General features: G+C 39.4%; 2 protein-coding genes across 3 annotated transcripts; one reads left to right on the top strand and one right to left on the bottom strand.

The window, feature by feature from the left end:
* Nucleotides 1–850: 850 nt before the first annotated feature.
* On the bottom strand, nt 851–13356 carry xpnpep3 (X-prolyl aminopeptidase 3, mitochondrial). Its single transcript, XM_023273029.3, has 11 exons — nt 13047–13356; nt 10998–11120; nt 10667–10854; nt 10327–10546; nt 8116–8300; nt 7931–7993; nt 5463–5576; nt 5243–5328; nt 3264–3447; nt 2089–2209; nt 851–1932 (listed from the first exon to the last, which is right to left on the bottom strand). Exons 1-11 carry the CDS (start codon nt 13114–13116, stop codon nt 1766–1768), a joined length of 1521 nt encoding a protein of 506 aa, XP_023128797.1. The 5' UTR covers nt 13117–13356; the 3' UTR covers nt 851–1765.
* A 3543-nt stretch (nt 13357–16899) lies between these two features.
* st13 (ST13 Hsp70 interacting protein) lies at nt 16900–25216 on the top strand. Of its 2 annotated transcripts, none has more exons than XM_023273026.3 (13): nt 16900–17060; nt 17437–17576; nt 18373–18421; nt 18564–18654; nt 19244–19317; nt 19446–19512; nt 19629–19713; nt 19815–19925; nt 20181–20283; nt 21282–21398; nt 21547–21586; nt 21848–21936; nt 24543–25216. In XM_023273026.3, the coding sequence occupies exons 2-13, from the start codon at nt 17467–17469 to the stop codon at nt 24675–24677; spliced, it is 1071 nt and encodes a 356-aa protein (XP_023128794.1). In that variant the 5' UTR covers nt 16900–17060; nt 17437–17466; the 3' UTR covers nt 24678–25216. The 2 variants fall into 2 exon arrangements, with proteins under 2 accessions (XP_023128794.1, XP_023128796.1); XM_023273028.3 differs by lacking the exon at nt 16900–17060 and adding an exon at nt 17080–17225.
* The last annotated feature ends 1430 nt before the right edge of the window (nt 25217–26646 follow it).

Below are 26646 nucleotides of genomic sequence, written 5' to 3'. Positions count from 1 at the left end.
CTAATCGACAATTAAAATAACTTTCTCCACTAAAGCTAATAAACATGAGGTCAAATAGAAGGAACAGTTTTAAATACTGCAGTCCCACGACGACAAGAATGAAGTTTCTCAACAAAAACTAAATCTGCTGGTGGATTCCATTAAAATCCTAATAAATGATAATAAAGTGTGATACTAAAGGTTTGTGGTGCTAAAAATGTCAAAGTAAAGATATGAAGTTGAACATCTGGATGGAGGTTGATAAAAGTTGACCTTCTTTCATTTCTCTGGAGCGACTCCATGGATTTTATGGATGGTGGTTAAAGACCTGCTCTTCTAGTCATCTTCCTTCTCGTCGCTGTAAAAAGTCAGTCCATCCTGACTGACTTCAACACCTCTTCATGACAACTTGTTCTGTCTCTGACCTGGTGGAAACTCCAGAAACTCGGGAAAACCTGTTGAGACTCGAGGAACTCGTGGAGACTCGAAGAACTCGTCGGGCGGGGGAAGGTGTGGTGGGCGGTGGGGGGAGGTGGGGGAGTAGAGGGGGGAGGCCGCCACCCACCTCCCCGCCTACTCTCTGCCCTGACTCCGCCTTGGCTCCACCCCTGTACGCTATGGGGTCAATTTTTCAACCCGCAGAGTGACAATAGTAACAAAAGCAAGTGATGAAGAATATTTTTAAAAACTCAATTATTGTTCTTAAAATGCAACAAGATGACATTGGACATTCCTTCTGTCAGCACACAAGTGACCACATAACCTTGTGATAAAAGCTGTTTCCAGATCTTTGTCTCCCTTAATGCAGCCACAATAATTTTTAATCATTGTTTTTTTTTTACAACATAACACCCATTATAAACAACCAGGGTCAAACCATCTGGATTTATTAGGTATGAAAGAATATTGAGATCTTTTTAAAACATATAAACACAATTTACTTTGAGAGATCAAATTTATTCTCTCAGTTGAAAAGACATAATTCCAACACACATTCACAACAACACAGTCAATGTCTACTCAGTGCACACTTTTTCACACTTCTACAAACTGCTGCAGTCATTCCCATTATTCCAGGTTTATCAGGAGCAGCTGTTTCAGGCAGATCCCTCTTTATGCATCATTTGTGTGTTTGATAATTTAACATTTTCCCTTTCTTTCTGCTCACCAGACAGCACAGTAAGTTCATGTTTAGTAAGTGGTGTTTTGATCTAATGTAGTGTAGCGTGAGCTGGCAAAGAATGGTGCCTTTTTAAGAGTGAAAATAAGAAATATAAATTACCTGGTGTGCCACTGATGGTGGCAATTAAGAAAAACACGATAATGGGGCAATAAATAGCTTTTTTTTCTAAGTTTTAATTTACTAATTAGTGTTGAATTTCACTCTCTGTTGTCACTATCACAAGGAGGAACACGTCAGCTACAGTGTATATGTGTGCATTAGGCTCCAAAGCTCCAATGTTAATGCACAACTAAACCTGCATTATTTGAAGTTTTCCTGTTTGGTTAGTTGTCTTGGAATTTTGATTATGTTCTTATGAATAAAATATTTCAAAGACTGACTTCATGTACTCCTGTTAACAACTACTAACTTTACTGTTAAAGATAACAAACATGAAACCACCTATAATGGTGTCTTTAAACATGTAATTAGGCAGTAGAGGCGTCTTGCTCTGACAAAAACTGAAGCTTTACAGCTTCTATGTTTTTGTACCTGGGCCCTGAGCTTGATGACATCACAATCACTGCTGTGGCTCACTTGGCCACTTGTCTGTTTCTCCGTGTCCTATCTCTGGGCACAGGCCTGCTCCACATCAGCGATGGTCTTTGGCGTATCAGAGGACAGAACCAGAGGTCCTCCTTTTTCTTGGATCACCACATCGTCCTCAATCCTGACACCCAGACCACGGAAATGCCGTGGCGCCTGGTCGTTGTCTTCACAGATGTACAACCCTGTGACAAAAAAAAAAAGTGTAAATTCAGTGAAAGCAGGGACAACTTAGGTCATGCAGGTAAATGTAAATTGTAGTTCAAGTGTAGGTGCAGGAGTTTTAAAAACAAAAAACAAAAAAAAACCTGATTTCTTCCAGAAGCCTAGTGTGTATTTACCTGGTTCTACAGTGATGACCATTCCTGGCTGGAGAGGTTGTGAGCGGGATAGCTCGGGAGTGTCGTGGACATCCATGCCCAGGTAATGGCCAACATGGTGGGGACAATACCGCCTTGCAGCCTGGGATAAACAAAAAACTAAATTAAGCAGAGGCCTGTACTGCAAAGCCAGATTAATGGGTTAGTGAGGTGTGTTGAGCTTGAGGCCAGAGTTTTAGCATCACTATTGTGACTCTCTTTAAACCTTGTTAGCTCACAACAGTAACTTATGCTGCAAGGCTAACCTAATCCGGAGGAAGCTATGTCAAGAATTTCAGATTTAAATCAGCTCTAAGAAGCATCTCCCTTTAAATAAATTGTCTCTATGTCTATATACAGAATCTACAGTCATGAACAAATGTTTCCATACACTTGTAAAGACCATGTATATCATTTATATCTTGTGTTTATAATGACTCCTATAACTCTGAATGTCCCAAGATGGAATCATGGAAATACATGCATCTTTGTCAAAGGAAAACAATAAAAACAGCGCATTTTAATTCTTTCATAGATTTATTATAGGTCTTCTGGAAATCTGGAAAAATCTGTTGGACCAAAAATATACGTGCAGCAATGCTAATGTTTGGTTGTGTTTGGTAAAATTAATTTACTTGATCTGTCCTTCCTGTGCTCTGCTCATGTCTGAGCCCCACTCCACTGGTGTCTGTTTTCACAGACTGGAATGGAAACAAAGCCTGGAGAGGAACAAACATGAGCAGAGTAGGAGTAGATGGAATATTTTAGTTAACGAAAGTTAAGGAAAGTTAAGAGATCACCAAATGTTCACAATTTATCCTGGGGGAACATGAATGTCTGTAAAACTGAAATACATCGTCTGGTGAACATGAATGTCTACAAACAGTAAGATGTTCAGACACCTCTAAATAACACGTTTAAATCATGAAGAATTAAACAATTCAGCCTGCTGGTGGTGGCAGCTTAAGATCAAATGATCACCATAATCAGAGGGATTCATCCTCTTGGAACCGTGAGGTTGTAGAGATACATCATTTAGCACAACTTTGTTTTCTAAAAGTACTGCTTGTTTGTTTTTCACAGAACAGGTATGATATGGCGTAAAGCATAGGACTGATCTGCAAACTGGAATCTAATTGTATTTCTCAGATTATTACCTTCAGCACATCAGCATCACTGGTACTAGCCTTGAGGATGCCGAGCCGCTTGAGCTGTCGTCCCAACAGAGCCAGCATGGTACTGTAGATGTGATCTAGACTAACGCCTGGCGAACACAGAGACAAACAGGAGCGCTGGACCTCAAGCACGGCCTCATACAGCTCAGCCTGGGCAGGACTGAATCTGTTTGGACGGAGGTAAGAGCAGCAGACAATTAAGGTAGGTCACTGTTAAAAAAATAATCCGTCCATCTATCCATCACTTTTCTATTCACAACTTTATCCTGTGGAGGTTCTGCTAGGGAGAGGGCCGAAGTCTATCCCAGCTGACTGAGGGACAAAGGCAGGGAACCCCAACAACTGAACCACTGTACATCTATATTAAACCATAAATGAGACTGAAATGCACTGACACCAGCTTCATTAGCACATGTAGACGATAACTTGAAACTCTGAAAAGCCACCCAAACCAGATTAAGTTCTGGATGTTTCCTTCGTCAAAGCTTTGACTATTGGACAACAACCAAAAGACTTTTGTGTTTTCTGCTACATTTGCAACTTTTGCTACACCCTGACTAATTCTGCTAAGCTAGAAGACAAGAAATCCACCAGTTTCTACAAAATTTGCCACTTTTTCAGCACCTAAGCCCCTTTCAGACTAGACAATACACCAAGGGATATTTATAATGCAAAATAATGCAATACCAGACTAAATCTAAACTAATAGCAGCTGATTAAAGTGTCAAAATCACTAACAGCCTGGTTTAAGTTCTTGAACAGTAAAGCTGAAATCTCAGACTCCAACCTGCGGACGGCTGCGTTGTGACAAAACATTCAACTGCAGCTGATTAACTATGACTCAGAGTGAACACTCACCTGTTTGTAATGAAAAACAATACTTAATTGTTCTTAATTGCGCTACTTAATTGTAATAACCTTTTAATTTCGTTGTACATTGTGCGTGTATAATGACAATAAAAAGCATTCTATTCACAGAATGATTGTTAGATCCTGATCAATCCTTTCTTCATGTCTACTGTTGCTCAGTGCTTAAGTATACCAACATCTTTCTCTCTGGAGACACTTGTGGATCCTAACTCTCTCTAAAGCTGCAGGTATTTAAAAAGCTCACAGGGATTCATTCTAAACAGCTGTAACAAACAAACTTCAGTTCGTGTTGTGGGGGGAAAAAATCTCAAAATACATTTATCATTAATCCATCAGCTGTTAGTGTCTGTTTTCATTGTAGTAAGGTTGTATTATTATGGATATTTCATTTTGTAGCCTAATAGGTTTTAAATTGTAGATCAAAGTAAGTGACAAAGGTGGGCTGTGATTTTGGCACTCCAACAGGGCATCTCTGATATTTTGGAGGACTATTGGTGCTGAAATGTGGAAAAATCCGTCTCATTGCTTCTATTTGTTCATGTGATGGCTCAGTTCAGACTTGTGCCATGTTAAAAGAGATATGACAATGTTTCTATGTCTGACCTAGTAAGATTGCTGGCACAAGTTTTACCTTAACATGACCAGTATGTGAACTCACATATGAAGCTGATACGTTACACTGCCAAAGGTTTAACTTAACAGGGTGCATGTCAGTAAGGGGCTCCATCCTACTGAGCTGAAAGAGGAACCCACAAGTTTCTGTAACATTTCTAACTTTTGCAACACCTAGACTCATTTTACCGTGCTGTAAGAAGTTCACATTGGAAAGTATGGTGTAACACCTTCAGCCGGAAATATTGAATTTTCATTGTGAGATTAACTCAGCAAACTCCAGGTTTATAAAATATTTTTAAAATGTGTGTATGTTGTAAATCTACACATGGTTTGGTGTTTAGGCATGAGCATAGTAGAGAAATCGTCCCTTCTGTATACCATGACCTTTGGCGATGGGTAGACTTAAGAAGTTTATGCATCATCAGTTTAGGTTTATGTTCACACATTAATTCATGAGATAATTCTGCAAAACTTACCTTCCATTCACTGGCCATGTTCGTGTGATATCACTTACATAGCCAAAGTATTCACAACCACCATCAAGCAGAACCATTTCACCATCCTGATGGAAGAGACAAAGAGGGGGAAAAAACATTGTGAGCCCTTTAAGCTCATCACTTTAGAATCATGCGAACCACTCATCATTCTCGCCATGCTTCTCTAATTTGTTTATTGCACCTTACATGCAGTTATTACCTTGATAATCTGGTTGTTGTTTATGTAGTGCAGAGTGTTAGCTCGATTCCCTCCAGCAACCACGGGGGGATAGGCCAGGAAGTTGGCACCATGGATCCGATTCTCAAAATCAAACTGAAACAACAGTTAATGTTAAGAAACGCCTCCTATTTGAGAAGAGACTGTGAGCTGCACATTTGCTTTAAGTTATTATGGCATATAAAAATGCGATTTCTGTTAAAATGGAATTTACTTTTTCAATTTGCTGCAAAACAGAGCTAAAAACCAATCCAACCAGCAGTAACTGCACATTTTCCCCCGTAGATATCTGAAAATGAAGCTTAATACCTCTAACGACTGTACATCTTGGTAATACATTTAGTTTAGCTATATAAAATCAGAAGGTGGTGGCTATTTTAAATTCATTTATGATGGGGCAAACTCAACTAAACTCTGCCAAGGCCAAGCAGGCGTCAATTGCTGTTATCTTAGCTTTGACTACAGTAATTACATAAAAACATTTTAAAAAACACCATATAAACATGTTAACAAGGTAAAAAAAACTTGTTTTTCCACTGGCGAGGATCTTTAATTTGTTTAAATGGAAAGGAAAGCCAAAGAAGGCTATTTTGCTTGTAATGCTGCATTGTCTTTTTTAGAATTAATCCTAAACAGTTGGAAGCAAAAAACAAAACTTCAGCTTCTGTTAACATAACTCAACCATAATCGGAAATTATTTGATCTACTTGTCCAACACCACAGACTCTGAATCAATGAAATGGTAACAAATAACAGAGAAAATCTCAGGTTTCCAGCTTTAATAGTTCCTCAGATATTGCTGCTCAAACAGCCACAAAAATGTGCTGAAAGTTGGTCGACAAGCGATTATTGACAAAAATATCTCAGAAAGTTTTTAATATATGAAGCTAAAATTCCACGAATGTCGTTATTAATATTCATAGTTTATGATAACAGAAGGAAGGTAATCAAAGGAAAATTTGCATCTCCAGTTTCTAGTAAAAATGTAGATTTTATGGAGATAAAATAACTATCCCAAAACAATTAACTGCCTTTCTGTCTGTCACACTCTTGTTCATGGTTGTGTCTACTACTTTTTGCGACTCAACAATGGAGGAAATAATTTATTGTATGTTCACCAATGAAGACTAATGCAACTGAAACAATTAAAATAATATGAAAAAGTTCAACATTCCACATCAGTTATTGAAGAAAGCAAGAATATGTTCAAGACTGACTTTATGAAAAGAAAAATATTTCTAGAATTTTACTTTTTTAACTTTTACAATTATGGCCTACAACTGAATAAATAAATAACATTTTAAAATATCAGAATATTTAGTTTGGAGTTTAAGTACGCTGGTATTCACACAGTATAAATACAGTGTATCTATGGGTATAGTTCTGTACATTTATGGGGAAAACTGCTGACTTAAAAGTTGTCCATAAGGTCGTAGCTGAAAGGACTGGCTGCTGACAGAGTGCTGTATCCAAGCATATTAGTGGAAGGGAAAAGTCTGGTAGGAGAAGGTACACAAGCAACAGGGATGACAACAGCCTTGAGAAAATTGTAAAAAAAAAAAAAAAAAAAAAAAAAAAAAAAAAAAGGTCGATTCAATAACTGGACAGTTGCTCAGTGCTCCAAAGTCTTCTTTTCAGATGAAAGTAAATTTTGCATTTCATTAGAAATCAAGGTCTTGGATCCTGGATAGTGGTGAGGCACACAACTCAAGATGTTTGAAGTCCACTGAGAAGTTTCTGCACTCTGTGATGATTTGGGGTCTCGTATCATCTGCTTGTGTTGGTCTACGTTTTTTTATCGAGTCCAAAGTCAACGCAGCCGTCTACCAGAAGATATTAGAGCCCTTTCCGCTTCCATCTGCTGACAAACTTTATAGTCATGCCGATTTGCTTTTTCAGCACCTGCCCACAACGCCAAAACTACCACCAATGGTTTGCTGACCATGATATTGCTAGCCAACTCGCCTGGCCTGAACTCCAAAGAGAATCTGTTGGGGTATCGTCAAGAGAAAGATGAGAAACACCTGACCCAAGAATACAGACGAGCTGAGGGCTGCTATCAAAGCAACCTGGGCTTCAACCTCAGTAGTGCCACAGCACAGTAATATGAGGTAAAGGAGCCCCAACCAAGTACTGAGTGTATAAATGAACAGACCATTCAAAAGCTGGACATTTTTGTCTTGTAAATCCTTCCATCATGAATTTCTAATTTTCATGAGATACAAGACATAATCATCAAAAAAAAAGATTGAACTATTTCACTTAAATCAATGTAAGTCCTACTGACCAATATTTCCATACTTTTGCTTTGACTGAATAATCAACAAACAACACTTGTGGTTGCATTAACTACAGAATGAGCATGATCAATCAAAGGCATAAAGATAGTAACAGGCCACACATGATAGCAGGCAGTGAAAAGTCGCATTCAGGTCATTAAAGGCAGCCACCTTAGCAAAGAGCACAGCTTCATCCACTTCCCCTCGAGACAGAGCCATCGTCCTCCTAAAAGCCTGAAAGACAAGGATTTGAGTTAATGCACTTGTAAATCTGTTTGATTTCCACATAGGTTTAAAAGTGTTGGACAAAGTGAAGCAGACACTGTCACATAGCAAAGAAAATGACAGTGACACACCTGTGCTGTGATGCGACCCGCTTCCTGCATGAGGGCCACCTCTGCTGAGCTCTTGAGGGCCCTGAGAGAATGTATGAGGGGTTTGAGAGTCCGCGGTGTTGGCCCCGCCTCCAGGATGGGGCCCACGTGAGCCTGGTGGAGCCGAGGGTGTGCGGGCTGCGAACCATCGTACCACAGCTGAGTACCTGAAAGGATTGGAGTACAAACAAAAAAATGACAACAGTGAAGTTCAGGCCCGAATTAGTTAGTGGTTGAATGTCAGCTACTTTTGACCTCTGCCAGCTTCTTTCAATGCAAAGGACCAGTGGCTTATCTATAATGGCCCATTCATGTACACAGACCAATAAGCGGTCTGCGTTGGCGGTCTGTTCATACTAGAATAGGGCCTTGCTGGTCTGCTAAGCGGCCGGTTGCATTCATCATATCTAATACAGTGCAAATGGGAAATGGTCTGCACTAATACAGTGGTGGAAAAAGTTTTTGGATGGATCTCATTTTCATCTCTGAAGAACTTTCAAATGTGCTAGCTTTATAAAGACACGAAGCACAGCAACAAAACTGTGTCTTGACAAAAAGCATGATGTTCATTAGTGGATCACTGGTACAAAAATGACTCAATACTCAAAGTCTCTTATGTATTTTTATGGAACCAATCAATTTTAAGTTTTAATGGCTTTTTTAGGATTTGCTTAGTATTTTGGCTGTGACTGTAAAAAAATAAATTGCACTTGAAGATCTAAGAGTGATTCTCAGTGCAATATTTCACAAAATCATGGAGTGTCCAAAAACTTTTTTCCACCACTGTATAGCACCTTTCTATCGTAGTGGTGCTCAAAGCGCTTTACAATGTCTGTGTGTGTGAATTCACCCATTCACACACACATTCACACACACATTCACACACCAATGGCGGCAGAGCTGCCATGCAAGGTGCTACCTGCCTTTGGGAGCGACTTGGGATTCAGTGTTTTTGACCAAAGATTCTCATTTGATTATTCAGTCAAAGCAGATGCATGTGAAGAGTTCGGGGATCAAACCCGCTCTACCACCTCAGCCACAACCGTCCCAACAACACACAAGGAACCTGCAGCTGGTTACAGATTACGCTACAGCAAGATATCACAAAGCACAGCGTGTGAACATCCTACTTTATTTGGACTCAAAGACAAACAGTCAATGGAAATGCATTTACTCAACTTACATCACACACACCCCTGCGGATGTTGAAAGCATGAACTGTCATTAAGGATTCATCTCTATCATGGTGCTTCTTTACTAGCTGAACTCACATAATGCCCTCTACTTGCAAACACAGAAGTGCCTAAATGGGTCTAGGAGACTCCCCCTGGTAGCACAACCAGGTACTACAGCTAATCTTGAATACTTGATGTGTGTATTCTCAAGGAGAATGGTATCAGCTCATTCAAAATACAGAATGACAAATGACATTAGGACATCCCTAGATCATCTATATTTATATATAGTCAATGATTGCATGAATATAACTGTCAGCTTTCAATGAGAAGCCTGCTTTTGTTTCTGTTACGTCCTCTGCTACTGGTGGTTGGTGATGGACTTTATACAGCCTCTGGATGGCACGTGGGGACCTTATTGACTACAACTTGCTGACGACTGAGCTCCAGTTTTCACCTGGGATTCATCAGGACTGATTAAGCCTGGAGCTCCAGACCTCCTCCCAGCCCTGGTCCTCCACACCTCCCGACCCATTAGATTGGTCTGCCACCATGATGCCTCCTCCCACAAGCCGCACCTGAAGAGCTTAAATACTACAGCCAAACTTTTGTTTAGATCGTCTTCTTGCACTGTTTGTATTAGTTTTTGATACTTGTGGTGGGTGTTCTTCCTGTATTTAAGTTTGGCTAGGGAGTTTAGTTGTTTTGTGTTTAGCTTAGTTACAAACTCTGTTCGCTTTCGTTCTTTGATTTGGCAACATCCACCAGTCCTGTGTTCTTTATATGATCATTTTTATGTTCAATTAGCCATCGAACAATAAAATTTATTCACCTGAACCATTAACTGGTTATTTTGTTGCATCCAGCAACCCTAGAGGTTGGATGGTAACCGTTTCCTTGTAGGTGAAATTAAATATCCATTATTAAAAAATTACCACAAATCTGCAAGTTATCACTGAAAATTCATACTAAATGCAAAGAGACATTTCTGCTGGATACGTGTCCACACTCCACCCACCTTTAAGGCTCTTGAGTACAACACCTAGTTCTTCTGTGCTATGAACTCTCTCTATGCCGGTCAAAGCTGCTGCCCCATCCTTCCCAGACCGCGGCCCGTCCCACAGTTCTCTTCCTGGATCTCTGCGGGGAACAAACAGGATGGCCTGGTCCGGTCGATTTTTCCCATAAAGAACCAAGGCACTGTCAGGCTCTAGGAAGCCGCTGAGGTAGAAGAAGTCCTGAGAAACATTTGGTTGCAGGTTAACTGGTGAATACTTGCTAAAATTACAAACAATGAGCCAACTGACAAGAGCAAAATCATTGATGAAGATCAATAAATTCGACTTGGAAGCAGTCACCTGGTTCTGGTGGAAGGGATAAGGGATGTCGTTGGTCATGTAGCGAGTTGGATGGGATAAGACGATGACCACATGGGTGCCAGAGGAGGCAGAAGGTCCCAGCCTGTCTGCCTGGGCCTCGATAAGTGAGGCCAGCCGGTACCTGCGGAGCTCGTATTCAGTCTGGCTCAAACCAGGACTCACCTCCCCTGAGGAGCAGAGACAGCACAAATCCTACGTCCCTGAAGAAATAGTTGAGCTGGTTCTGAACGTTACAGACTATATGCAGAGTAGGTATTCCCCAAAAAGTATAAATTTACAAGGTTAGCACTCCACTGTGAACTATACTCACCATGTTTGATGAGGTGTGGATGAGTGAAAGGGCTGGGTTGGCCAAGGTATCGAGGTGGAATCGTCTTTGGCTTCAGACTTCCTGGTTTCACAGAAATGCTTCTGCATGGGAACCAGATACGTCCTACAGACAGCAACACAGCACACACTGAAAACACTTCTGTTTCCTAAAATATAGTCTGACTCAGAGGATGTAGAAGGTGGGCATAGGCCTGCGATTAGTCGTCTGCTTGATGCGGCTTTCTCCTCACTTCCCGCTATCAACATGTTACCGTTTTCAAAATCCCGTTCACCATGGGAAACAACAACTACGTAAGGCAGCCTTGCTATGTTTTTACGGTGGATGATTCAATTTACTGACAGCGCTTGCCTCCGTGTGTTCAAATGTTCCACTAAAACAATTCCTTCCTGTCACTATTTTACAGAAACACTGTCACTACATGCTTTGCTTAGGCACTGGGCTCTTCTCTGTCACTCACTAAACAGAGTAGATGCAGACAGCGGTGTATATTAAACCATTTTAACATTTAATAGTTAGAGTTGATGTGTGTTGCAAATATCTGTAATTCTTCGTACTCGAAGAGAACATTTCAGATATCTACTGTGTCATTCTCTCAGGACAAATGTCATCGCTGTTACCATTCGAGGATATCTGCAACTGAATTGTGACTACTTCAAATATCTAAAGTTTAATTCCGATTAGCCACAATTGCAGTATAACATATCTTTAATCTCAGTTCAGCATATCTGCATTGTCCTTTTGAGACATCTTGAATTAAATGTGAACTATTCAGAATGATGTTACGGATACCTTGAAATGGATTTATGACCAGTTAAAATGTAATTACAGATATCTTGACTTGCAGTTTCAAATGGGTGAAATGACATTGCAGATATCTGTAGTTATCTCAGAAGCTATGTTGAGTGGGAGGTGGGGACAAAATGTCTTCTTAAACATTATAGCACTGCAACCGTAACTGCGTATGACAGATGTTCATAATGTTTTGCAGAGAAAAGACAGTTCATAAAATGTGAACATTTTCAGAAGGTACTTTTTGCATAAAAGCAAAGGGAAATATTTGGAGTTGTTTATAGGTTATTATGCTGTGATGTTACTGGTCCTGTATGTGGTCCCTGAACGAAAATGAATTTGACACTCCTGACCAAGACAGATTTAATTTGAGACAAGTGACCTGAAATGTCTCTAGTAGGTGAATGGAATTCAGCTTGCTGTATAACAAGAAAAACGTGCATTTAAAAAACTCTACTGCAACACATCTTTTTTTCTCCAGAAACAAACCCATTGCTACATATTGACAAAGCACGTGTCCAGTTTGAACTATTTTCTTCTGTAGAAAGAGACTGAATTTCTCCTGTTTGCAGTCTGATCTGTGAGAACCAACCTCACATAATAAGAGCTCCCTGAGTATCACCAGGTGAAAATCAATGCTTATTCTGCAGTTGACAACAACATAGCCAGCTGTTTTTCCATAACACTAGTAGGCGTAGAATAGTTAAATTAATGTAAATTAGGGTGACCAATAATATAAAGTCATGAAAATGTCCTGGTTTTCATTGGGCCACTAAATTGAACTAAAACTAACAAATTTTTTTAAAATTAGTTTTTCGAAGTTTGTGAGAGCTACTTTTGTTAAAGATGGATTGCTAATATAGCAGAGTTATTTATTTTCGAATACAGAAGAGACATTATTACTATCATTATTTATGAAACTTGTCACAATAAAACATGTTGAGTAACCTCTGAAAAGCCTGTCTGAATTTGTGTCTTTGGTTATAGATAGTATTTGGTATTAGAACAATTTTCTATCCATACAGAGGAGGCATACTTTAAATTTAGGTTTATAATAGTTAAGCATCGATACGTAAATACTATTTCACAATTGCAGATGTATGTACATGTCATTATTTAAGTCCTGTTGCTCCAGCTGTGATGGGTATAAGGTGGATTTAAATCCACCATAAAAGTGCAGTAAAGTAAATACCTGAAACCTGTAGTAAAGCACCGTACTTGGGAGCTAGCTAGGCTCACCTCCACTCCAGGTCCGCCGAGCCAGCAGCCTGACAGCCGACCGGACCGAGCCGCCGGCGGAGGGCAACATCACCGCTGAGGACACCGAGCAGTCACCGCATGTCGTCCCGCTGCGACCACGCAAAGTCACCGTCAGACGAGCAGAAAGTAGCCCTATTTACGGAGACACACGGCGGTTTGTTCTTACAGCTTACCAACGTTTAAACCACAACAGAGAGCAGCTTTATATCCACCGGTTGACAGTTAGCTCCACTAGTTCGCTGCTCTCGTGTTTGCTACCCACGTTTAGTTAAACTGCTGCCCGGAGTTTGGTTTGTCAGGCGAAGCAGCTTCTTCTTCTTCCTAATAGTGGTAGAAAACTGCAACTGCGCATGACCGCCACCCTCTGGCCTGGAATGATCATTGCAATGACTCACGTAACACTTAAGATAATTATTTAATGTTGATATTTTATTTCTTATTGCTTGTTTTTAATGCACCATCCAGCGGAAGCTATTTAGATTTTCGTCATGCCAGCATGCATGATGACAATGAAGCCATTCTATTCTATTCTATTCTATTCTATTCTATTCTATTCTATTCTATTCTATTCTATTCTATTCTATTCTATTCTATTCTATTCTATTCTATTCTATAAACTTTATTCATCCCGAAGGAGGTTGTTTTGCCAGAGTACAATACAATAAACAAAGGTTAGTGGAATATATACAATTACATAGGGGTTAGTAGTAAAATGGAAATAACAAAAAATACAAAATGCAAAGTGTCTAAAAGTCTTTGTGTGAAGTGTCTTAAGTGGGTAAAGTGTCTAGAAAAAGCAAAAATAAAAATAAATAAATTAAATAAAATACAAGTGCAAAATGTAAACTGTAGACTAATAACAAGAAACAGATTAACAGAAAATGAACTGAAAGTATTGCACCAATGTATTATTAATCCTCCTGTTGTCATGGTTATGATCCAAAAATGTCAAAAACCCTAAAAATTTCAGTAAACATTACTTATATCTCATTAATAATTCCATTACTAACCATTTTTATCAATATTTAGTGCAGTGGTGTTCTTTACCTCTCACGGATCATGGTTCAATGATGATAATTCACTTGTTTGTTTTTTTAAGTAATAAAGCAACTTAAAACTTTTTTAATGTACATTGGAAAGACCTACATATAAAATATAATATTTTTACATGACATTGATCTTTTTATTTTTTTTAAATTTTACTTTACGTTTTGAATCTTTTCTTCATGGAGTGATGTTGATAAATGAACACGAGACCCCTCTTCTGTTCAGGGTGGGTTTGGAAATATGTTAAATGAACCATTTTATATGTTGATTACACTACAGCAAGTTTCATACAGAAAAAAAAATACTTTTAACAATTTTTTTTCTGATTTTTTAAACATAAAAATGGGTCAGCTTTGACCTACAGCATAACAGGAGGGTAAATGAACTAATCCAAATTTTCTCAATATAGAAAATATATAATATATGTAGGTTGGTGTATTATATTCTTGTTATTTTATGTATTTTACCAGTACTGCACTACGTCTAATTTTTTCATCTTTTGAAATGTTTCTTTTTTATCATATATCATATTCTGTTACTTGATTTCTAAATTGTACTGATAATATTGTATAGATAAGCCTGTTTTAACAATGTCAGCAACTGTATGTGTTATCCCTCATTTTCAAATATGAAAAAACATTTGTGCAATAATAATAATAATTTCGAATTCCCACCATTCTCCAATTCTAGAACTTCATTTAGCACTCTTGTAAATTTTAAACCACAACAGCATTTTTTGTTATCTCTAGCCCATTTATTTGTACTGAAAATGATTGGTTGTGATGGATTAGCAGGGTTTGTGTGGGTTTAATTTAACTTTTTACATATTTAATTGAAATTAACTTCATACAGTGACCGCCTGGAATCCAAATAGGACAAAAATTAAGGCTCTTCTGTATTTATGAATGATTTGCAGCACTGAGAAGTCCTGTGTATCTAACTTAAACTGACTGTGGCTTCTGTATGTCCTGTAACTACCTAGAAGACCGAATTCAGGGTAAACAAGTCCTCAAACCTCTAAGTGTAATCGCCTGTGTATTTATTAAAATTTTCATAGATCGTTTACACTGTTGTATTTATCAAAGAATTGAAATATATATATAAAATAATAAAATTAACCAAAAAAAAGGAAAATAAATGAGCTGTCAATCCAGTTGAAGCTAACGCTGTAGAATAAAGGTGACACTGTGGAATAAATTTTTATGCCCTGAACGTGACCTCTCAGGAAGAATTATGAGCAAGCACTGGTCAAGTTATATGTCTCAGAGGTTATATATATATATATATAATATATAGCACCCTTAAGAACAGCGGTCACACGGTGTTTTGACAGTCAAAACATGCAAACAGACAATCAAGCCTGATACAAGGAGACAAGGGAGCGCAGTCAAAGAAAAATAAATAGTAAAAATGAATAATTAGCTAGATTAGCATGCATATCAAAGACAGGAACTAGGCAGTTTAAAAATTGAACAATAAGACTAAAGGTTAAAAGTTCGAAATTAAAAATAAAAAAAATCTGAGAACTAAAGAAATAAAGATGACCTCCCATCAAAGAAGTATTCAGCTAAAATTAAACGAGAGAGCAAATAAAACAAGCACTGTTCATTCCCTGACCTTGTGCTGAACACAGGTGTGTTATGCATGTGTAAGTTATGTACAGATACTGACTCGCCTGACCTAAATATTTAGCGGGTGGCGGGAATTGATCAAACTTTGAAACACCCCCACAATTTAATCAATTGTTCCTTGTGTCATTTCCGATAAGTCTGCAACGCTGTATTTGTAGTTGGATCGCAATCATGTGATCATCAGGAAGCAGCTGAGGTAATGTTCACTTGTCATGGTTACAGTGACGCCATGCCGCTATCTCAATGGGAAATCCTTAACAAGTCTGTAGATGCAGACTATAAGCCGCAATCATGGCCAAAATCTAATCACTTGGTCCTTGTGTCATTTCTGACCTTCCCTGAAAATTTAATCCTAATCCGTTGGTCCATTTTTGAGTAATGTTGCTAACAGACAGATGGAAAGAAGGATTCATGTATGCCGATCATCACATAACTCTGCCGCGTTCCTTGACGGAGTAGTAAACAGGGCATAATACAGAATGGAACACTAAAACTCATCAAAGCTAAAAATAAACTTCACATAAAAGCAAATCTATAACAGCAGAGTTTCAGAAGTGATTTAAAAGAAATGTCAGGAAAATTCTTCAGTGGAGTCCTGACTTCTCCAAATTAACACTCAGAGTCGTCTCTCAAGTCAAAGCAAAGTTTTACTTGCGGCAAGGAGGCAACATGAACAGAGTCTGAACAAGTGACTGACAAAGGTGAGAAACAGCACAGCTTTTATACAGGCACATAAGCATGAGTTACACATCTTTGCATGTGTTATCTTTGGGTCGCTGCCAGTTAGGAGTTGGTTCCTCTTTACAGCGCTTCATGTAAAATTACTGAGCACAGCTTCATATGAGTTACACACCACACAGTTATATGGTATTACAATGAATAAGAACATTTAATCATAAAATACAGAAGTAAATTAGAATATTTTGTGGAAATGGTACATTCATAACAACTAATCTTACAATTCTATAAGTTCTTAATGTGCTTGAATGTTGTACCAACAATAAGGAAATACTAATAAAAATAGTAACTAACATTTTTATTATCATTTTTATTGTATTTATTTATTAGGAGATAAAAATAAGACACTTGTATGTCTTCTATAATTAGAAATGTAGCCTGGCTTAGCTTTGCTGCCTGACAGGCGCGGCTCAGGGCATAATCAGACCCCAAACTGTCGGTCCGTCCGGTAATTCGCCTGAATGAAAACAGAGGAGCGACGCCACTCTCGGTGAAGCAGCTTTCTGGCGACTAAACTCGACTGCAACCGAACGCTGTGCTGTCTTCTCGGGTGTCAACGGTGCACATCTTCAATCGGGTGGGTAACCTTTCGGGTTTAGAAGTGTGTGTGCAGCTACGGAGTGTTTTCTCGAACGGCGGCCCGTGTTTCGGCGAGCTAACGGCGTTATCATGCGTCAAACGCTCATCGCGTCACGGACGGGTTGACATTTCTCGAAACTTCTGGCTTTCGACCGTTTAAATGGTTAATACTAGTAGTTGTTTTGGCTGCTAGACTCTGAACTGCCCGTGTTTTTTGGGGGGTTTATGCAGGGTTTAAACTGAGCTAAGAGCACGCGTTCATTCAATCCCTGTTAGCATAGTTAGCTTACCAGCGCGGATGTAAACGTTAGCCGCTGTAAACACAACCAGGATTTGGCTGATTTGTTGTGGGTTTTTTTCCCCTTGGTTTGCAGAGCTCCGTGTGCTGGGCGTGACACAGCAGCATGGACCCACGAAAAGTGTCCGAGCTCAAGGGCTTCGTGCAGTTGTGCGAGTCCAACCCCGGGATCCTGCACCTTCCAGAGATGAGCTTCTTCCGCACCTGGCTGCTCAGGTTAGTGCGTGATTGAGCCCATGTGGACTCACTGTTCGGAAATGATTATAGAGGATTTATTACTACATAAAAAGTCACAAGGGTATTTAAATATAGTCTGGAACTGACTACAGTGTCACCACGTGTCCTGGCCCGCCCCCTCCCAGTATAAAGAGAGCTGGTTCAGTGGTGGGCACAGAGCTGGACTCTGGTTTCAGTAGCAGAGAGGAAGACCTTGGAGAAGATCCCCACAGCATCCTCTGCACAGGACTGTGATCAGGCAGAGGAGTGTGTTCAGCTCCAGGCTGCTGTCTCTGACCTGCTCCACAAACAGGGACTCTTTTGTCCCCCATCAGACTGTAAAACTCATCACTGAGTGGTCGGGGGGGGGTCTCAGTCATGATCACATTAGGACTGATCCAATGCGATTGTAAGCACCGTATGTAGATTACGACAACTGTTTTTGTACTGCCTGTCAAAATCACTTTCAATCACTGTGCCATGAGAGGTGTAAATACTGTCTATTGACTGTTAATACATTAAGTGTTTCTAGAGATTTTAAAACTACAATTGTTCTGTTTATAGTACAATATAGCACCACGTTTTCTTCAAGTATATGCTATCCTTTGATGCTAATGTTGCTAAATAAATAAAAAAATATATTCAATAGTCTTTCTGTCCGTTGAGAAATTATTTTAAAAAATGTTAAATTGAAAAATCACCTTCAGATATCGGTTTTGGCCTATCGCGTAAACTAAATGCCTATTAAAAATCAGGGTTATTGCACCAATCATTGATCTGTAATTTTATTTTGCAGCATGGGGGCGACAATACCACCCCCACCTGAGACAAAGGGTTCATGCCAGGTGACACTTTCATATTATTATTATGCTATTTATTTTATGTTTTTGATTATTCATTTTTTCTGTATTTAACTAACCCTTTATTAAACTAATTTGTTCTCAGAAGTACAAAAAAATGTGTTAACGGATGCTTTCTGACTTGTAGGGCGGTTGTCCGTGTGGTCCCCCTCCCACAGCCGCTTCCCCACCGGAGCCGGAGCCTCCTGTGCTGTCTGAGAGTGAGGAGAGTGAAATAGGTACCGTATGTCTACCTCAGCCATTAACACACATTTCTTTAGCCACAGCTCTGGAATTAGGACTATAAATGTTTTTCTGCAATCTGTGGTTTTGATGGACAGACGGTAAATTTAACGAAATCTGCTTACGAGCACCACTAAGACTCAGTCGTCACTTTAGTTGATATAAAGACCCAAAAAAAGTGTTAAAACTAGTGGTGGGACATGATTAAACAATTTATCTAATTAACTAGCAGCTTTGTAATTAATTGCATTTTTGTCAAATAGCAATATTTGACACAATAAGCAAAGTTTTTCAATTCGAATACATTTTGGTTGACAACTGAATCAATGAATAGACACGTATGTGTTCTTAAACAACAAACATTAGCCACGGCTTGTTGGCTGGTAACTTCCAGCAAAGTTCTGGTCCCGGCCAAATAACATGCCCACATTTTTATACATGGATTTTTTTTAAAGATTATTCTGATATTTTATTTTACGAATCCCAATGCTTGGAGAGTGGTGTGACCAGTCAGACCCTGGAGGAAAATGCGTTACTTACCTACCCTATAATGTATTTGTTGGGTTTATGTGTTTTGTTTTTTAGAAATCGACAAAGAGGGAGTGATCGAGCCAGACACCGTTGAGCCGCAAGACATGGGCGAGTTTGACAACACTGAGGTAAAACGTTTAGCATCTGTCATGTAAACATAGACTCACATGGAAACATGAGTTCAACGAAGATTAAAGGTATGGAAAACAACCAAACAGGTTTAGTTTGAATATCTTCGTCTATACCTCTGCTTTAGGTCACAGAGGAAATGATGGATCAAGCCAATGAGAAGAAGATAGAAGCCATTAATGCTCTTGGAGAAGGTGGGTTGATAGTCTGTTCAGACTGGGCAGACACAATTCCTGTATTGATTAGCTAAATGGAAAGCTAAATTGAATTAGATTCATAATATCCAACACTCATTTCTGTCCTCTTACAGGTGACCTGCAGAAAGCTCTGGATCTTTTCACTGAAGCTATCAGGTTCAACCCCCGTTTAGCCGTCTTGTACGCCAAAAGGGCAAGGTGAGAGTCCTCTTTGTCAGTTAATTCAGATTGTTCCTACGGGCTCCTCAGTTACACCGTCTTTTCTAAATGGAGATAATCAGTTGTCCCTGTTGTCTTAGTGTCTACATCCAGATGCAGAAGCCCAACGCAGCAATAAGAGACTGTGACAGAGCCATCAGCATCAACCCAGACTCTGCACAGCCGTACAAGTGGAGGGGAAAAGCTCACAGGTACGAGAAATCTGGTATTACACAGCTGCTTTCCAATGTTTAAAGTTAACAAACATGTGGCCATGATGTAACATGTCCTCATTTACGACCCTCAGTGTAAACATTCACAAATATAACCCAACATTAACTCCAACTCTTGCTTGGAAACTGATGTATGATATTTGATTTTTATTTATTTTTTCTTTTCTACTGGAATGACCCATTGCTTGTGCCATCTGGTTGGTGATCTGACACCACTGTTTGTGTCTGCTGCAGGTTGCTGGGTCACTGGGAGGAGGCAGCCAAGGACCTGGCTATAGCCTGTAAACTGGACTATGACGAGGACGCCAGTGCGATGCTGAAGGAGGTCCAGCCAAAGGTATCACGCCTGAGGAGAGGGGAAATAAAAAAAAAAAAAAAAAAAACAACCCTTGGCAGCATTTTCATTTGTGTGTAGAGACGATGATGTAGATGTGTGAAGCAGCACCATAGAGCAATGCTGAAGTCATGCCCGCATGAATCTGATCCAACCACCTAGCAACTGGTAAGGAATCAAAGAGGATGACTAGGGCTGCAGCTGTCAATTATTTTAGTAACCGAGTATTCTATCGATTATTCTGCCGATTAACGTACAGAAATAACCGTCCTAGTGGAACATGGGCCGACATCTGTGCTGTATTGTACATATACAGTATAGTATAGGAGTATTATACAGTATAGTATAGGGGTATTATACATATACAGTATAGTATAGGGGTATTATACATATACAGTATAGTACATTTATAGTATAGTACAGGGGTACTGTATATATATAGTATAGTACAGAGGTATTGTGTATATATATAGTATAGTACAGGGGTACAGCACATATATAGTATAGTACAGGGGTACTGTATATATATAGTACAGGTGTATTCTACATAGGTAATATAGTACAGGGGTATTGTACATGCATAGTACAGTACAGAGGTATTGTGTATATATATAGTATAGTACAGGGGTATTGTACATGCGTAGTACAGAATATATATATTATACTACAGGAGTACTGTACAATTATAGTACAGGGATAGAAAAGCTGCGCTGGTTAAAATAGAAGGATCCTGTCAAATTTAAAATCCCCTCATAATTTGTTGATCATAGGACTGTATAGGATGAAGTCTGGATCCAGACTCAAACCGCAGTCTGCCAGTTAGTGACCTCAGGTCTAGTGTATAACGGATTAAACAAAGCCTTGATTCAGAGAATTTTGCCTCGAGGAGTTTTAGTCATCGAATTACTCCAATAACTTGAGGAATTGTTTCAGCTCTAATGATAACGCTCCCACATATGAGTTTGCAGTACATCATTCTTGTCATCTTTCCCTTCTTCCAGGCAAACAAAATCGTGGAGCATAGACGCAAATATGAGCGCAAGAGAGAAGAGAAGGAAGTTCGAGAAAAGCAGGAGCGGATAAAGAAAGCCAGAGAGGAGCATGCACGGGCCCAGAGGGTGAGTTACTCTAAGGGTTTCTTATTTCAGACTGAAAAAGGACATTTTTCAGAGTCCTCATAAAAAAAAAAAATAGACAAAACAACCAGAAATGTCTGCAATGTGTCCAACACTGATACATTAGTGTCATTGTTATGTTTTGCAACAGGAAGAGGAGGCACGACAGTATGGTGGAGGATACTTCCCAGGTAGGGGGATGATCTGAGCAGATGTAGTTCTATAGTTCACACTCCTTGACTTTTTTATTATATAATATTGCATGCTGTAACATTCAAAGTCAGAACGATGGGTGATTCTTAGTGGATCATTTCTGACAATTACAGGTCATCTCTATTTAAAGTCACATGTGTAACCTTCTTATAGAGTATTTCTCAGTGTTGCGGGCTTCATTGTCCGTTCATCAGATGGACTGATTGCACCAGTCATCAAGTATCTGTGTTATTGTCCAGGCCCTGCTGGATTCCCAGGCGGAGCTCCTCCTGGCATGCCTGGTCTTGGTGAGCTGCTGAAGGATCCCGAGCTCCTAAATGCCATGAAGGTAATTTCCTGGTTAATCCTTTACATCGGTCCACTTTAGTCCCATGTTTTACGTTACACAGATCGTAAAGGAGTAGACTGTCACTTTAGGAAAACACGGCTCATCAGGTGGGTCTTTTTGAGATTTCATAAGCAGGTAGGACAAAGAATACAAAATCATGAAACTGGTATTGTTAGGGAAGGAAAAGGTTTTATTTCCACACAACAGATTATGTGCATTTGAGCCGTTTGGCAGTGCAGCACAGACGTGGATTTAGTCACATTATCCTGATGTTCACCCAAAGATTAAAAAGCTGAAGAGGGATGATCCCATGTACACTGAACAATCCACTCTTACTGCTCCGTTAGACCCAAACTCTAAAAACTCCACCTGTTTTCTATTTGGTGGACGATGAAATAGTGGTGCACTTGCCAACAAACTGGTCACATTTTGTCAGACTGCCTGCTAAATAGCCAACACACTACTGGATGTAGTGATGGGTGGAGCCCTAGCTTCTGTATATTATTGCTCCTTGTGTGTTTTTGGAGCACTGTTGTATTCATTAGATTTGTTTTTGTTAATTTAGAAAGTACAAAACCCCATTAAACTTGGTTACTAATCTGTACGTACAACAGAAGTGAGTACACCCCTGTGCAATGTCACCTTAAAGTAATTTCATTACCGCTAAGTGAACAGCAAGATATTTGTTGAATGTACGTTTAGGAACTAACAATGTAGATTTATTATATTAACATTGTGGCTCCAAAGTAGGAAATCACTGAGATTCGAATTTTACTTTTTCAATACTGTGTATGTCCACCTTTATTTTTAAAGTCTCAATCCTCCTCTGCGTGGAGAATACCAGCGCTGCACAAATTTCCAAATATTTTTTCAGTGTGTCTTTGCTAGAAGGGTTGTGTTGCTTTACTTTGTCTTTTAAATACCCAAAATTCTGTTGAATTCCACTTGGGTGACATAGCTGGCCACATTGGCCAGCAACCTTATATTTATTATTTATATATCTATACATATTTTAAGGCTTTATAAACCCTCCCCACACTCTTTTAAACACTTCCTATGCTCCTAGATACTTTCTACACTCTTAAAGCTACGTAATTTTAACAACATATAAAATTCTGTATCGGTACTCACCAGTGAATATACTACAACTTAAATGATGAAGATGATGATGAATTAGCTATGCAGTACTGATGACGATGAATGCACAGCCAAGAACAGCATTACAGCTCTTCTGAAGGCGCCACTTCATCAGGCGGTGCAGTATCTTCACCCTCGTCCATAACTTCTGTTTTCTAGTGAAAACAGAAGTTAGACATAGCTGGTGTAGACATAGCTGGTGTCTTTTTCCAAGTGAGGAACATAGTTAGAGGAGTTGTTGGCGCTGCTTTTTCTTCTGGGCGAGAAAATGCTTATTTTACTGCAAAAAAAAGGTCAGTATTAAATATATAAAAAATACCTATGTGCCACAAAATCCCGCGATATGGCAAAAAATACGCGATACAAAATTAGATCTACAGGGGGTACTCGGTTTACGATGTTATTGACCTACTACGTTTCATCATTACGTCGGAACTGGTTACGTGGAACTAGTTGAATACGTCGTCACGTGGCACTATAAGATGGCTTTATTTACATTCGCCGGTTGTACGCCACCTTGGTTTGCGCTACATTCGTTAACTTTTTGCCCTTCATTATGTCTCCCAAGTGTAAGTCAGACTTCTGATGGCAGTGCTTCGAACAAAAGGAAAGTCATCTCCATGGAAGTGAAATTAGATTTAATAAAACGCTGGGAACAGGGCGAAACACTGGCAAACATCAGTCAAGTTGTAAAAACAGTGCAACATATTGTAGTGAACCTCTGTGATGAATGAGTGAGACTTTATCTGGTCTCTCTGGTCGGTTTACTGAACCTTCACACAGGCTAACTGTGGGCTGTAGCCAACACCAAAATAACTACACAGAAACCCCATAACTTGGCTCCAGAATTAGCCGCCGTTAGCAGCTCTCTCTCACTCAACACACTACTGCTGACTCCGAGCCAATCAGAGGTGAGCTAACTAAACATGGCACGTTCACTGACATTAGGTAAATCTGGAACTGAACAATAAACATTGAAACATCAACATCAACAACAATCAGTCCGTTACAATATTCTGTTATCTTCTTGTAAAATGATTCATACATGCATGAAAGTCGTTGGTATTCATGATGTTTCCGAAAAAATGATATCGTGATACACGTAGCGGCTTTGTTTACATTTTCGTTGGAGGTCTGACTTGTGGTGAAAATTGACTTGCGTAGATCAGTAGGAACGGAACTCCGATGTAAGTTGAGGACCCCCTGTATACAATTTAAAAATCCACGTTACGGTGAGACCGCGAAACGTGAACCGCGATATGGCGAGGGACTGTATAACATTTTGTGACTTTGCCTCAGTTCATCACTAGTTAGCGACTTTAGCCTACATTAGCTGCTACTAGCATGACACCCTAAATCCAAACATAGTTAGAAAAATGTATTTTTCATTTCAGTGTCTCCTTAAGGCTGATTTGGAAAATCTTTTGTGACAAAAAGCGACCGTGTCTGTCCTCCGTGTTGAATTCCAGGATCCTGAGGTGATGGCTGCCTTCCAGGATGTGGCTCAGAACCCGGCCAACATCGCCAAGTATCAGAGCAACCCCAAAATCATGGGCCTCATGAACAAGCTGAGTGCCAAATTCGGAGCTTCAGCGCAGCCATAGACGGAAAAAGACCAAAGCGGAGTGGAGGGGGTAGAGTGAATACGTGGTGAACAGTGTGGAGAGCGACGCTTTTCAACAATTACTCACTGTGTGGTTCAAACAGAGGAGCAGGTGACGGGTTAGCTGGTGTGACGTAGAGGAAGTTTTTTTTAAATGTTCTTAATCAGCCTGTTAGCACTTAGCAAACATCTCAATAAAGCAACTCGATGGTTAGGAGTCGGATCCGATCCTTAGACAACCCCTTCAGCTGGGACTTTCCTTAACCAAAGGTTGACGTTTCTTAACCTGTCTATCTGGTACAGCTAAACTGGGAGCATTGAGACGCAAGCATTTCTACAGCCATTTAATACGTCATAACGGTTTAGCTACGTTTGTTGTTTTTTTTTCTTTTTGTGAACAGAGCCGAAATCTCACACACAACTTCGGCACTTTTTGTTATCAGATCTGTTATTATAAATATTAAAAACAATGTACTGATCTTGATGTTTGACCTTGTTGGAAAAATTGATCACAATAATAAAACCTCTGTTGCTGCAAAACAGGTTTGATCTTCCTTCCTGACTACAAAACTGTTTACTTTGTGTTGTATCTCACACTGCAAAACTTCAGAGAATATCTGTTTTTTTGTCACATTGTCATCCAGGAGGACTGAAAGTAACATTTTCTATATCAAATCTATGTACAGTTAATCCATAAATTATACATCCGTATACCGAATTGTGATTTATTGATTTTTTAAAATATTTGACCAATTGGTATTTTCTAGCTGGGACAAGAGAGGAAGAGTTAGAGAAGTAATGACAAACTCTATTAAATGTTTTTGTTTCCCCCCCAAATGGATGGTTCTTTTAACTGCTAACGATCTTTTCACATGTCTCTGCTGGGATTTTAGTTTCACTCCTCTTTGTGACGGTCTCCAGGTGTTTGAGGAGGTTCTTGGTCTACAGTTACCTCCAATGTTCCCTGTAATTTTTCCTGAGTCTGAGCAAACACACAAACTCCCTGAGCGTCCCTTGGACCACTGTGAGCAACATCAGACGTGTGCACTGTGGTCACACCAGCATCACATCCATTCAAGTTACATGGTTCATTAAAAGAATCAAATTACAGCATTTACATTTCTGTTAAAACACTTTGTCAACAGGAGCCAGTTGAAGGCTGCAGTGATTTTAGTGACACTACAATGTATAAGAGTGAAGTTATTGAATATTTGTCTCTCTTTACTGTTGCAGCGGTTTTGCAAATTGCAGACGGACCCTGTTCACTCCATAGACACCAGTGTTATTCCTGTAGCTTGAAAGACAGCTACTTTTGATTAAACTGGGCTTGTAGCACATTGTCTGCCTTGCAACAATGGGAAAGAGGCACCGTTTCTGTTTTGACAACCTATATCTAATGAGTTATTGATGCTGGAAGTCTGAATCTGTGAATATCTTTCCAACTTTACTGAACTTGGGGTCACTACCACCTAAGGAGTGATATATTTAATTTTGAAAAAAGCATTTAGCCATACTTAAAGCTTTAAGTGCTTTATTAACACGGAACTACAATTTATTTATTTATTATACAATTTATGCCATTTATTGATTACATATAGGCTGTTAAATGTTTATTAAAAACTAAAAAGCATTAACAAAAAAAACAACTTAGGCATTTATTGAGTCACTAAAATACAGTAGAGTACAGACCACATCAGCATGATTATAAGCATCCTCTGGTAAATTAACAACCAGATACTGATGTCTCTCACCATATGGACTTCAGGAGATGACTGGGGGATGATAAACTGTGACCTACTGGTTGGGTTCTCTCTGTTCTCATGTTTCTTACATGTTTGTCCCCTGACAGCCGGGTCCTAATGTTTTTTGAGCAACACACCATACTATGATGTTTTTACAATGATGGTTCTACTATGAAACCAGTTTGACATGTTCAGGTGTTCTTTGTGTGAAAACTCAGAGATTTCAGG

The sequence above is a fragment of the Amphiprion ocellaris genome, chromosome 19 (assembly GCF_022539595.1).
Source record: "Amphiprion ocellaris isolate individual 3 ecotype Okinawa chromosome 19, ASM2253959v1, whole genome shotgun sequence".
NCBI lineage: Eukaryota > Metazoa > Chordata > Actinopteri > Pomacentridae > Amphiprion > Amphiprion ocellaris.
This window is presented reverse-complemented; position numbering and strand designations above follow the sequence as displayed.

Bases quoted from the DNA above. Each gene is read 5' to 3' on its own strand.
- xpnpep3 (XM_023273029.3), bottom strand. From the start codon at position 13,116: ATGTTGCCCTCCGCCGGCGGCTCGGTCCGGTCGGCTGTCAGGCTGCTG. The intron at 11,121-13,046 runs GTGAGCCTAGCT...TGCTGTCTGTAG, and splicing joins TCGGCGGACCTGGAGTGGAG to GACGTATCTGGTTCCCATGC. The intron at 2,210-3,263 runs GTAATAATCTGA...TGTTTATCCCAG, and splicing joins GTGATGCTGATGTGCTGAAG to GCTGCAAGGCGGTATTGTCC.
- st13 (XM_023273026.3), top strand. From the start codon at position 17,467: ATGGACCCACGAAAAGTGTCCGAGCTCAAGGGCTTCGTGCAGTTGTGC. The intron at 19,714-19,814 runs GTGAGAGTCCTC...CTGTTGTCTTAG, and splicing joins TTGTACGCCAAAAGGGCAAG to TGTCTACATCCAGATGCAGA. The intron at 21,587-21,847 runs GTAGGGGGATGA...GTTATTGTCCAG, and splicing joins TGGTGGAGGATACTTCCCAG to GCCCTGCTGGATTCCCAGGC.